Genomic DNA, 14,232 nt, shown 5'->3' on the forward strand with positions numbered 1-14,232 from the left:
TGTCGGCTCTGTAGATGATAATCCTGCTCCTCCTGCAGGGGGCGCTGCAGAGGCTGAGCAGAGTGTCGGCTCTGTAGATGATAATCCTGCTCCTCCTGCAGGGGGCGCTGCAGAGGCTGAGCAGAGTGTCGGCTCTGTAGATGATAATCCTGCTCCTCCTGCAGGGGGCGCTGCAGAGGCTGAGCAGAGTGTCGGCTCTGTAGATGATAATCTGCTCCTCCTGCAGGGGGCGCTGCAGAGGCTGAGCAGAGTGTCGGCTCTGTAGATGATAATCCTGCTCCTCCTGCAGGGGGCGCTGCAGAGGCTGAGCAGAGTGTCGGCTCTGTAGATGATAATCCTGCTCCTCCTGCAGGGGGCGCTGCAGAGGCCGAGCAGAGTGTCGGCTCTGTAGATGATAATCCTGCTCCTCCTGCAGGGGGCGCTGCAGAGGCTGAGCAGAGTGTCGGCTCTGTAGATGATAATCCTGCTCCTCCTGCAGGGGGCGCTGCAGAGGCCGAGCAGAGTGTCGGCTCTGTAGATGATAATCTGCTCCTCCGCTGCTTCAGAAGCTCCACATTTCTCTGAGCTCAGAGGAAGGAAATGTGGAACATTTAGGAAGCAGATGATTGGTTCTCCTGTGGTTCTGCAGCCAGTCAGCAGCACAGAGCCTCAATGCCAGTGCTAATCTGCTCACACTCACAGCATTTCACAGCCATGGATTATAATCTCAGTTTATAATCCTGTCTGCAGCAGAAATATGGACAGGAACAGTCCAGTTCCTGATCAATATCTGGAGTCTGATCAGTTTCTCACGACGTGTTCGAGGACGAGGCGTGAGGCGATCAGTTCACATGACCTGGCCACTCACCTTCTCAGGCCTCCACTCTCATTCATTCAGTCATTCATTCATTCATTCATTCATTTATAGATTAGAATGGCAGCCTATGGAAAAACAAATGGCTCTTGCTGACATTCTTGGCGCCCCCTGCTGGCTGAAATGCCTTTTGGCTTCAAATCAGAGAGGTACTGCTGCTCCTGGTTCTATATGATTTCTATAAATATGCTGTGTGTGTGTGTGTGTGTGTGTGTGTGTGTGTGTGTGTGTAAGAGAAAAGAGACAACAGAAAATGCAGCATATGGGAAGAGCTGGCGTGATCCCTGCCGCCTGCCAGCAGAGGAGACGCTGTGTTCTGATGGTGAGGCAGGTGGCCATCACACACACACACACACACACACACACACACACACACACACACACACACACACACTGTGCATGTACAGACACTTGAGAGGTCAAGCTCTCTTAGCCAATCACTGTTCAGGGGCGGGGCTTACTTTGAACGTGTTATGAACCTAAAAAAGTTCTCAAGCGCAAAATGATGAAATGATTTTTCTGATATTAAAGAAGGTATTTTTACGGCGATGTATGAGCGCCGTTTTAGGGGGAAAAATAAGTATGGTGCCTGGCAGGGGAGTGGAGGGTGATATTCCAAGAAAAAAAAAAACAAATTTGAGATGAAAGACATAAATTTATGGGAAAACAAATTAAGAAGGAAAAAAAAGGTGAAAATTCTGAGAGTTAAATTTATCTGTAATATTATTTTGCAGTAAGGCTCTAAGGCATCCTGTCTTAATGTCATATTTATTCTCCCTCTCTCTCTCTCTCTCTCTCTCTCTCTCTCTCTCTCTCTCTCACACACACACACACACACACACACACACACACACACACAGTCTTCCTCTGCTCCTTCATTTTAATTAATTGATGAACCCCTGGACTGACGGCTCACGTGTGTTTCAGCTGGGTTTCATTCAAAATAAATCACACAACACTGCTGTGCCTTGGGATGATTTTTAGTTATCGTGAACATCACAGTTATATTAATAAAGCTGCGATATATCATTTTAACAATTATACATACAGCTTACTTTCATTGTCTAATTTTCTGGTACCTTTTTCAACCTTTTTTTTTTTTACATTTTGGGTTAATTTCTGGTCATTTTTCTGGTGTGTTTTTTTAATGATTTATTTTATGTCTTGTTTTGTTTTATTTTATGTTTTTTGCTCATTTTAATTAATTCCCCTGTTTTTAAGAGATCAAGTGAATTTGTTCAATTTTCAATGCATTAAATCAAGGCCTCTCAGTCGGGAGGAGGTGTGTCGGGTGGTGACACACCGCCTCCCGCCACCCATAAATAGATAGATATTTATTGTCATTGCATATAAAAACACAACAAAATTTTGTTTGCAGCACCAAAAATCAGCATAAAAGGGCACAAATAAAGGTTAAAATTATGCACAGATATATTGCACAATAATAAATAATAGATAATGCTCAGGTAAATTGCACTTGTCCATCTGGCTGTATTGCACTTCTACATGACGCACGGGCCGCATGCGGCCCTCGGGCCGCGGATTGAGTAGCCCTGGATTATATAAAAAAAATAAATGTAACTCCAGTGCAGTAATTGGATTACAGCAGGTGACTGGATGAAAGGTGGTCGACAGGACGGCGCACAAAAGTGAAGCCATCGCCCCCTGGTGGCTGACTTCAGTACAGGTCATAAACCCCGCCCCCTCCAGCCTACCTGACAGGACATGGGCCAAACTCAAAAATCAAAGTATAAGTAAAATATTTTTTTCTCCAAAACATGGTTCCTGTACTTTTACATAGTTCTTATTGATATATGTTCAAATGGGAGAGAGAGAGAGAGAGAGAGAGAGAGAGAGAGAGAGAGAGAGAGAGAGAGAGAGAGAGAGAGAAGACCAAGCTGTTTTTAAAAATCCTGCAGTTTCACGTCACATCGCATATTAAACACAATCAGTGCGTCACGTCCTGACCGCAGACGGAGACCCTGTCCTTATGGTCTTCTGCTGAATTCGGCTCAGCATGGATCCACCGAGCAGCGCCTGTACTGACATGCTGTCTGCCGCCTCCTGCCGTGCGGTGCCCTGATGAAGGAGTCCGGACGAGCAGCATCTGAAGCTGTTTCCTCTGAACCCCGTTCGGCCTGATGGGTCATATATCTGCCGAACTCAGAGGCACTTACTAAACATGCACTAAATCTGTTAAATCGAAATTTACGAGGTGTGTGTGTGTGTGTGTGTCAGCAGAGAAGCAACAAAACATTGAAACTGACAGAATTTCTATCAGGTTTCGCTCAGCTCTCATTAACAGGCATGAGCTCCCCAACCACACGATTTGAAACATTTGGGGGTTTATAAAATATGTACCTGACCACAGACGCAACTGGGTCACTACAGTAACACTACAGTAATACTACAGTAATACTACAGACACAGGCGACAGAGTGAAAAAACAGCACCACCAGAAGCGATGGTAGAGTTCACAGACTGGAAAGGGTCCCCGGTTTATATCATCAGTTCCCGAGCTAATATGACTTCTGAGCCGATATGCAAGTTTAATAAAAATCAAATCGGTTACCACGGGTCTGATTACAGTGTAATACTCTAAAAACACGCTGCGAGCAGGGTTCGAACCTGCGCGGGGAGACCCCATTGGATTTCAAGTCCAACGCCTTAACCACTCGGCCATCGCAGCTTGCGGCACCTAGCGGAGGGAAGTCAGCTATTTCAACCTGTCTTAAAGAAAATAACACTACTATCACCGAGTATTACAGTAAAGTATTAATTATTTTAATTTCAGGTATTTTTACATCTTTACTGCCCGTGACAAAGAGGAACTTTATGTTTTGCCCTCCTTTCATGCAGTTAAGTGCATTCACCTCACACACAGCTCCAAACCAAATCCCAACAAGCTCCTAAAAAGTTATATAATTAAATTATTGTGATTCTGGGCTGAAATCAGCAGGATTTCCTTGTTACTTTATTCCATCTAAAAGTAGAATTTGGACAAAAAATCAACCATTTTCCATTTTTTTTTTCTTAATAAATTAATAACTTTAAAATCAGAAATTAAGAGTTTTTTCCCCCGAATATTACCCCATGTCTTCTATAATTTCTCTATAATCCCCCCTCTATAATCCCAGTGGTCCTAATACGCCGTCATACAGAAAGTGCGCTGCTGTCAGGGTTGCCAGGTCTGTGAGACAAAAGGAGCCAAACAGCAACTCAAAACCAGCCCAAAACCCGCCCAACCGGGTATAAAAAGGGCCCAAAAATCAGCCCAATCCCAGAACTCAAAATATGCCCAAAAAATCCATATATGTTGCTTTTAAAGTCCAACTGCGTTGCTATAATTGCAAAATGCACTATAATATCTATAAAATAACACCATAAACATTAAAGGCAATTTCCTGAAACAGTTCTTTCACCTATTTAATTTACAGTATATCAGAACTTAAAATATAATATGGGATACCTTACTTCAGCTGAGTGGTGCTGATGATGTGATTGGTCATGTGCTGAGTGGCCTCACACAGCATTGGCATATTATTTGTCTGTGGAGCAGGTGACATACACTATATTACCAAAAGTATTCGCTCACCTGCCTTTACTCATACTATGAACTGAAGTGCCATCCCATTCCTAACCCATAGAGTTCAATATGATGTCGGTCCACCTTTTGCAGCTATTACAGCTTCAACTCTTCTGGGAAGACTGTCCACAAGGTTGAGGAGAGTGTTTATAGGAATTTTTGACCATTCTTCCAAAAGCGCATTGGTGAGGTCACACACTGATGTTGGTCGAGAAGGCCTGGCTCTCAGTCTCCGCTCTAATTCATCCCAAAGGTGTTCTATCGGGTTCAGGTCAGGACTCTGTGCAGGCCAGTCAAGTTCATCCACACCAGACTCTGTCATCCATGTCTTTATGGACCTTGCTTTGTGCACTGGTGCACAGTCATGTTGGAAGAGGAAGGGGCCCGCTCCAAACTGTTCCCACAAGGCTGGGAGCATGGAATTGTCCAAAATGTTTTGGTATCCTGAAGCATTCAAAGTTCCTTTCACTGGAACTAAGGGGCCAAGCCCAGCTCCTGAAAAACAACCCCACACCATAATTCCTCCTCCACCAAATTTCACAGTCGGCACAATGCAGTCTGAAATGTACCGTTCTCCTGGCAACCTCCAAACCCAGACTCGTCCATCAGATTGCCAGATGGAAAAGCGTGATTCATCACTCCAGAGAACGCGTCTCCACTGCTCTAGAGGCCAGTGGCGGCGTGCTTTACACCATTGCATCCGACGCTTTGCATTGCACTTGGTGATGTGTGGCTTGGCTGCAGCTGCTCGGCCATGGAAACCCATTCCATGAAGCTCTCTGCGTACTGTACTTGGGCTAATCTGAAGGTCACATGAAGTTTGTAGCTCTGTAGCAATTGACTGTGCAGAAAGTCGGCGACCTCTTTGCACTATGCGCTTCAGCATCCGCTGACCCCTCTCCGTCACTTTACGTGGCCTACCACTTCGTGGCTGAGTTGCTGTTGTTCCCAAACGCTTCCATTTTGTTATAATAGAGCTGACAGTTGACTGTGGAATATTTAGGAGCGAGGAAATTTCACGACTGGATTTGTTGCACAGGTGGCATCCTATGACAGTTCCACGCTGGAATTCACTGAGCTCCTGAGAGCGGCCCATTCTTTCACAAATGTCTTGTTTCACAGTCTGCATGCCTGAGTGCTTGATTTTATACACCTGTGGCCAGGCCAAGTGATTAGGACACCTGATTCTGATCATTTGAATGGGTGAGCGAATACTTTTGGTAATATAGTGTATGTGGATAGTTTATATGCTGATCTGACCCGGAGTCAGTTTGACAGGATTTGGGTATAAACATTGGTCATTCAAAATATGAATCTTTATTCATGACTGCCCAACCCGCGGACAAAATCTGTTACCCGCGGCAACACTTAAAAAGTAGCCCAATTTGGCGGAAAAAATGCAGACTTGGCAACCCTGGCTGCTGTCAACGTCCTGCTCGCAAGGCTGATGACGTGGCTGTCATGGCGGCGCCCGTGGCTGACAGTTGGAGCTGGTTTCCTGTTTTAGCGTTTGCAGTTTCTCTCTTCAAATGTCTCTTCATCAACGCCTAGTGAGTGAGAAAACCCTAACCCTAACCCTAACCCTAACCCTAACCCTCGACCTGAACCCGCCGCAGAGACCAGGGCAGTTTAAAGACGTTTACTTTGGTGAACGATGCGTTCAAAGAGCCTGGGAGTGCAGGCAGCACGCAGCTCACGCAGGCTGCAGCTGCGTGTGTGCCCGCACGGCGCACGGCTCACCAGAACACACGCCAAAACTGTATATTCTCCATTTAAGGACAGTATTTCTCTGCTGCTTTATTTAAAGTTCATACGAGCTGACGTAAGCTCTTCTGTGTAGCCAGATGCTAGCATGCAAGCTAATGGAGATGAAACCGCCTCCAGGTGGCGCTGTTGTTAAATTCATCCGTGTGGACCCAGTGCTGACGTGGGATTAGACATAAATAAGGATCACAGTTTCATTTGGGATAAAACTTTTTGAATTGTACTCCTTTTCTCTCTAACCGTGTCTGTCTCATGGGTGCAGGAAATCAAGCGGAACTCAATAGAAACTCAGTGTTTTGTTGCTTCTCTGCTGACACACACACACACACACACACACCTCATAAATTACGATTTAACAGATTTAGTGCATCTTTAGTAAGTGTAGTAGTCAGTTCAGCTCAAAGGAACCTGATTGGCATCTTTAGATATGTACATACACACTCAGTATCACTTTATCAGCTGCACCTGTATAATCTAATCTAATCTAATCTAATCCAGTCCAGCTGTTGTGCCCTAAAGTTTCCTCTCCTGCTGCCTGTAATGCTCAGCTTGTCTTGTTGTCACGGTAACAGAGGTGTTCATTCACGTCTGTGTTTGGCATTGAGCTCATAGTTAGTGCTGCACTTTACTGACAGCTGTTTCCACTATTCTGTCCCCCCTCACTGTATATAAATAAGGAGGACAAAAAACTGGAAACCCCTCTCAGTATAATGCAGTCCAGTAGCAGACCTGCAAACTACAACCTCAGTAATAAACACAGAATTAAAGAGACACATTCTGCACAATGTCAACACAAACTGAACATTATAAACTCTGTTAAAAGGCAGAGTTTATGGCAGAGCTGCTGAGCTGAGCTGGTCAGACTGGAGCTGAGGAAGTGACACTGAGTGCATGTATATATGTATGTATGTATGTATACAGATAAGCAAGTAATAACTAAAAAAAAAAAAAAACAGATTTGCATTAAATATGGCTAAAATAGAAATTGTTGGGAACCATAAAAACACTGCAGCCTTTTTTTTTTTTAATTAATGTATTTAAAGACATTTGTCGTGTATGCACAGTAAGTGTGTCTGTGCAGAGATCAACACAGGAGCACACAGCTGACGGACAGGTGACTCACAGCAGCTCACATCCTGCTGCTGCGAGTCTCCGAGCAGACACGATGCTTTTTATCTGTTTACTTATTTTTTTTGTTATCAGCCGTGTGTTCAGAGTGTTTCTGTGGGTAGTTTATGTCTCTCTCTGTCTGACAGTCACTCCACAGACTTCGAGGTTCACAGGAACTGGCTGGCCATCACCCACAGCCTGCCGCTGTCCAGGTGGTACTACGAGGTGTGTCCCGAACGTTAAATTATCTTTAGCATCAAGTGCTGTATGATCTGAGCCAGGCACAAAATTCACTGCGGTCAGTTTTTGTAAATGTTGACCATCAAGGAACAGGAGCTTATGTGGCTATCAGGGCAGATTAATCTGATAATTATTTATTCAATTAATCAATTAGTCACTAATTGTATAAATAGTACAAAAAGTAGAGCCCAAATTGGTTCCTTAGTCTAATCAATAGTAGAAAAAAATTATAATAATATGAACAGAGAAAAGGAAGACTATCTAAGCATCTTTTTGAAACTGGAATCAGACAGTGTTTAGATTTTTACTCTCTAAATGACTAAAATCGTTCACTGATTATTGATATTATAATGATTGGTTCGGTTCAAGTTAGCGCCTTTTATTTTATTTTTCTGTGTGCGATTGTCAAAAAATCAGGGTGATTCAAATCCTGATCGTAATACATAGGCTATGTACTGAGCCTGTGTGTGTGTGTGTGTGTGTGTGTGTGTGTCCCTGCAGAACAGCTCAGAGTGGACTCTGGACTATCCTCCGCTGTTCGCCTGGTTCGAGTTCGGTCTGTCCCATGTGGCCCGGCGCTTCGACCCCGACATGCTGGACGTGCAGCGGCTGCAGCACCGCAGCCCGCCCACCGTGCTCTTCCAGAGGCTGTCGGTCGTCTGCAGCGACCTGCTGCTCGTCTTCGCCACCAGAGAGTCAGTCAGCCTGCAGCTTGTTTTAAAACCTCTGACCCCCGAGCAAACTGACTGGGTTCCTGTGACCCAAACATTTGCAAGAAATTAGTAAAAGGTTACAGGGATAATTATGTATTTAACATTATGTAACAGGAAAAGAAATAACTAATTCAGTTAACTTTCTTTTTGTGTAGGTGTGTTATTTTTTGGGTCATTCCTTGTTAAGTTGCTCATTGCCTTTTCCGCTTGTTTATGAAAGAGATCAGATGAATCGTCACAGGTTTTAAAGGGTTAATCCCAGTTACAGTCTGTGTGTTTGTAGAAAACAGAGCGAGCTTCACAGCCGGGGAGAGAAACCTCCACACAGCACAGCGGCCAGGGAAAATAAATGTTAGAAATGTGGTGAGGGGGCAGAGGGAGAGGAAGAGACGTAGTGCTGAGCCACATACACTCACGGCTCAGATCTGCAGCTGGTTGGTTACTGTATGTGTGATGTCACTGTGTTGGCTCCGCCCCCTCCAGGTGCTGCAGGTGTGTTCGAGAACAGAAGCCCAGCAGGGACCTCCTGAAGCGGCCGTCTTTCATCCTGGCTGTGCTGCTGCTCTGGAACTTCGGCCTGCTCGTCGTCGACCGTATCCTTCATCCAAAACCGCCGAGTCATGATGTGTAGCCGCTGAGTCATGATGTGTAGCCACTGAGTCATGATGTGTAACGGCTGAGTCATGACGTGTAACCGCCGAGTCATGACGTGTAACTGCCGAGTCATGACGCGTAGCCGCTGAGTCATGATGTGTCACCGCTGAGTCATGATGTGTCACCGCTGAGTCATGATGTGTAACCGCTGAGTCATGCTGTGTAGCCGCTGAGTCATGATGTGTAGCCGCTGAGTCATGATGTGTAACCGCTCAGTCATGATGTGTAGCCGCTGAGTCATGATGTGTAACCGCTGAGTCATGATATGTAACTGCTGAGTCATGATGTGTAGCCGTTGAGTCATGATGTGTAGCCGCTGAGTCATGATGTGTAACCGCTGAGTCATGATATGTAACCGCTGAGTCATGATGTGTAACTGCTGAGTCATGATGTGTAACTGCTGAGTCATGATGTGTAGCCGCCGAGTCATGATGTGTAACCGCCGAGTCATGATGTGTAACCGCCAAGTCATGATGTGTGTTGATGCGACAAACTCAGCCTTGACGTTTTCCTCCAGATGTTCATTTCCAGTACAACGGCTTCCTGTTTGGCGTCCTCCTGCTGTCCGTGGCTAAACACCTGCAGGTAACGAAAGCTCCGCCCACTGGCTCAGGGGCTCCGCCTCCAGGAGCCGTGGCCACACTGGGAACCGCCCACAGCGTCTCAGCAAAAAAAAACAGCAGTGGTTCACCGTCGACCTTTAACAGATAACTGCTGCCCCTGAGTTTATGACGGCCTGTCGGGGTCAGGGTTGGTAGTCAGAGAAAAAACCTTTTCTGAGATTAAAGTCGTACATCGGTGAGACCAGATGTTGGATTCTGTTTTCAGCTGTGTCCGTCCAGCGGGTCAGTTCCTAAGCGTAACGTTTCCTGTTAGTTTAGCTCCTGGTTTTCTGCTCTCAGAGGGAAGGAGCTGAATATGTCAGGATGTTTGTGTGTGTGTGTACGTTTGGCTGTAGATTTAGTTTGGACTCGTCTGACGGCCCGCCCAGAAATAACACTGCAAAAAGTCAAAATCATCAAGATTATTTGTCTTATTTCAAGTAAAAATGTCTTGTTTCTAGTCAAAATATCTCATTACACTTAAAATAAGACATGATCACCTCAGAAATTACTTGTTTTTAGACAATTTTCACTTGTTGTTGTTGTTGACGTCACCGCTCAGAGGTTTGCTGTGTTTTACAGTCCAGACACCTGCAGGGGGCGCTGCTGTTCGCCGTGCTGCTCAACCTGAAGCACATCTACCTGTACGTCGCTCCGGCCTACGGCATCTACCTGCTGCGCAGCTTCTGCTTCACCCAGGACAACACAGGTGACCCCACGACACCAATCACTCTGATCCATGCACAGCCGAGGGAACCGGCCAATCAGAGCCAGCGTGACGGGAAACACCTTTTCAACATTTTCACAAGCACACACACACACAGGAACTACTGTGTGTGTGTGTGTGTAGAGCCTTTTGCTTTGTTCCCATTTCACGCAGAAGCCATTGAGATAATTATTGATTAATATTGACTGATATGATAAATTTGATCATGATTGGATTTTTGGCCCTAACACACATTTCCGTGTGTGTGTTTGCTGTGTGTGTGTGTTTGCTGTGTGTGTGTGTGCGTGCAGACAGCTCGGTCAGGTGGAGCAGCTTCAGTCCGGCTCGCCTGGCGGCTCTGGGCGTCATCGTGACCTCGGTGTGTGTCGTGTCCTTCGGGCCGTTCGTCCTCCTGGTGGGTGGAGCCTCAGAGCGCAGCGCCGCGTGTCATCGAGTCGCTCAGTCTCATCTTCAGTCTTCAGATGTTTGTTTTTCTTCAGACGCGGTGAAAAAAATCTGCCAGTGGAAAGAAACGTGGCCCGTCGCCTCTGACGAGCCCTGGTTCCTTTCCCTTTAGTTTGGATCACCGTTTATTTGTCTGTCACATTTCTCTATTTGACACTCAGGCTGATGATGTCACGTGATTGACAGCTACATGCCGCTTGTGTCTGATCCAGGGTCAGCTGCCGCAGGTTCTGTCCCGCCTCTTCCCCTTTAAGCGCGGCCTGTGCCACGCCTACTGGGCTCCCAACGCCTGGGCGCTCTACAACGTGCTGGACAAGACGCTGGTGACACTGGGTCAGCCACACACACACACACACACACGCACACACACACACACACACACACACACACACACACACACACAGACAATACAGATTTTAATGCATAATTTTGTTGAAAAAAGTCAACATGTGATTCCTTTAGAAGTAAAAGAGAAACAAGAAAGACAAGTGAATTTGTGGCTTTATAGTCACAGGATTTTCTTTTTTTCTCCTAAACAACTTTAATCTTGAAAATTCAGAGTTTTTTCTTGGATTATTCCCCCTCCCCCCTGCTGTGGCCCTGATGTGCTGTCACAGCTGTAGGTTGATGCTGGATTGAACTGGGCAGCGTGAACAAAGTGTTTCCTGTGTTTCTCTTCTCCAGGCGTTCGTCTGAAGCTGCTGCAGGAGGCGGAGCTTCCCAAAGCCTCCATGACGGGCGGCCTGGTGCAGGAGTCCCAGCATGCCCTGCTGCCTTCCATCTCTCCCTCCGTCACACTCGTCTGCACTCTGCTCTCAGTCCTGGTCAGTCCAAACACTTCCACTCCACACGCCGGCTCACGTCTGCCGGAAGCCGTTTGTCGTTTCGTCTTCCTGACAAATCGAGTTCACTGCGAAGGTTTTGGTGCAGCTTTTGTTTCCGTCTTCCTGCAGGATCACGTTCCACCTCTGCCTGTGAATTGTTTCCATCTGTCCGGGGAAGTTGGGAAAAGAGGATTTTGCCCAAAATGTTGCTGTGTTCTTTTAATAAATCCAGTCAGATGCAGCATGCACTACAAAATGACTGGAGGAAATGTAAACCAGAGTCAATTCTTTGGTGTTTTTTTTTTTTGTCAAATAGGTGAATGGAAAATTAGCGAACAGTTTGACAAAGTGATTTTTCATTTCATCTTGACTTCAGCGTTCTGCTCTGTTTCCTGTCCCGCCCCCTCGCTTCCTGTCCCTGCAGCCGGCGGCGCTCAGTATCTGGCTGCGTCCTCGCGGCGCCCGGGGTTTCCTGCGCTGCCTGGTGCTCTGCGCCCTGGGCTCCTTCCTGTTCGGCTGGCACGTCCACGAGAAGGCCGTGCTCATGGCCGTCCTGCCGCTCAGGTCTCACAGCCACATCAGCCCTTTGCATTAGCCACATTCATACAGCCGGGTCCCATTTCAGGTTAGATAGATAGATATACTTTATTGATCCCAACCAGGGAAATTCTGGAAGTAGAGATTCATGCTCCGCCTGCTTTAAAGGGCGTGGCCTTCCCATCAGTACGACTCAGAAATCTTCAATTAAACTTTTAATTTGGTAAAATTGTCCTCAGTATTATGACAGACAGAAGTAGCGGTAAATTTGGATTTATTTACATTTTAAAGTCCTGAACTCAGCGGGCAGCTCCTTAAATCGGACACGGCTTACTGTGGCTGCATTGCTGACTTTTTGGATTTTGACTTCTTGGTCTGTTTGTGTTGCCGTAGCATCCTGGCGGTGGAGAGCAGAGAGGATGCTGGGATCTTCCTGGTTCTGGCCACCACAGGACATTACTCCCTGTTCCCACTGCTGTTCACCCCAGCAGGTAAAACAAACATCACCTTCAGCATGGGCATCATGGACTGTAATTACTTATCAATTAATGCAAGTTAATGTGTATGTATTTTAATATTTATAAGAAGTGTTAGAGAGCAATAGCCCATATTGACACGGCGGCCATGTTCCTGTGGCGTCGGGCCGTCGTCACGTGATGCTGCTCCAGAGTTTGAAAAACAGGCGACTGAAGGTTGTGTTGTTTGTCTCAGAGCTGCCAATCAAAATCCTGCTGATGCTGATGTTTACGCTGTACTCCTTCACCGCCCTGACGAGCCTCTTCAGGTAATAATGATGTGATAATCCACATTATTTACAGGCACCTTTCAGAACAAATCGTTACAAAGGCATTAAAACCGGAAAAGAATAATAAAATGTGAAAACAGCTGCAAGCAGAGATTAACAGGAGCCAGTGGGAGTGGTTTGTTGTAAATCCTCATTTGTGTTTTTACTTTTCACTGATGAATTTTTTTTTTCACACCTAGTTTTCATTATTTCTTTAGTTTTAATAACCTTGGTACGGACTGAAATGTTGCTGTGGACAAAGTTGTCCCTCTTAGTTTCCATGAAAAATTGCTCTTATGTGATCTATAATCCCCTTAACGAAGCTCTGTACACTTGCAGAGAAAACCCATTTATGCAGACGACACACCGCTTTAATTAAACTTGTTAAATTTAAACTTGTTGTGATTAATAATACAGCTTTTTTTTCAAGGTATCGTTTACTGATTTTTTTTTTTTTATGTTTGTTTTGTAAGTATTACTATTATTGTTGCATTCATTATTTATTTATTTTTTTTTTAGCTACCAAAGTCCAGATATCCATTCAACACTTTTCACTGTGAGGTTTAATCATCTACTCTTTGAGTGAAATCAGTAATCTGATTACTATTTTATAATCACTGATGGAGACTATTATTTACAATCTGATTACTGTCAGTAATCTGATTACTGTAATCTCATTCAGTGTGTTTCTGACTCCTCTCTCTTCCCCTCAGCGGTCACGGCTCTTTACTCCATCCTCTGGAAGTCGTCTACCTGTTGGGCCTCGTTGTCGTGGCGATCGCATGCGAGATCGTGTACCCGCTGACGCCATGGCAACAGACGCTGCCCTTCCTCCCCCTGCTGGCGACGTCGGTGTACTGCGCCCTGGGCGTCTGCTACTCCTTCGTCCGCCTGTACGTCATCCTGCTGAGGCAGGAAGTGAAGAGCAAACAGCTGTGAGCTGCACATCACATCAACACACAGATCGCCATGACGACCGCACTTAAAGGGAGGATCCCCCCAAAACAACTTCTTTAAATCAGCTGTTGGTGATGCTGGCGCCTGTTTTTTCCGGCCACTCGTAGGCGAGGTGACGTCACGTCCAGATATTTGTTTCATATCAGAAAATGTTAAATGTAAAACCAACAGCTCAGAGCAACACGCTGGCACCTTCTCTGGAGGTAGTCAGAAAGCATGCTGGGAAATGTAGTAAACTACTAACTGCAGTGGAAGTAGGTGAGTTAGGCTGCAGCAACGTGGCGTCACCAAAAAAAAAAAAATCTTCTGAACTTTATTCGGGAAGTTGCTGCTGAATCGTCCTGAACACCACAGACTGAACGGGTTTGGGTCGACACTTTGATGCCAGCCGTCATTTCACACGACGACGTCGCAGCTTTTTCCAAGAGCGGAGATCA

At 45.8% G+C, this 14,232-nt stretch overlaps 1 protein-coding gene and 1 non-coding gene across 2 annotated transcripts; one reads left to right on the forward strand and one right to left on the reverse strand.

The window, feature by feature from the left end:
* Positions 1–3,460: 3,460 nt before the first annotated feature.
* On the reverse strand, positions 3,461–3,542 carry trnas-uga (transfer RNA serine (anticodon UGA)). Its single transcript has one exon. It is a non-coding gene; the product is annotated as a tRNA-Ser (tRNA).
* A 2,316-nt stretch (positions 3,543–5,858) lies between these two features.
* alg8 (ALG8 alpha-1,3-glucosyltransferase) lies at positions 5,859–14,148 on the forward strand. The gene is made up of 13 exons (XM_030069182.1): positions 5,859–5,989; positions 7,460–7,538; positions 8,055–8,248; positions 8,750–8,859; positions 9,438–9,505; positions 10,105–10,231; positions 10,540–10,643; positions 10,906–11,026; positions 11,378–11,517; positions 11,942–12,081; positions 12,448–12,545; positions 12,766–12,838; positions 13,552–14,148. Exons 1-13 carry the CDS (start codon positions 5,901–5,903, stop codon positions 13,775–13,777), a joined length of 1,569 nt encoding a protein of 522 aa, XP_029925042.1. The 5' UTR covers positions 5,859–5,900; the 3' UTR covers positions 13,778–14,148.
* The last annotated feature ends 84 nt before the right edge of the window (positions 14,149–14,232 follow it).

The sequence above is a fragment of the Myripristis murdjan genome, chromosome 14 (assembly GCF_902150065.1).
Source record: "Myripristis murdjan chromosome 14, fMyrMur1.1, whole genome shotgun sequence".
Classification (NCBI taxonomy): Eukaryota; Metazoa; Chordata; class Actinopteri; order Holocentriformes; family Holocentridae; genus Myripristis; species Myripristis murdjan.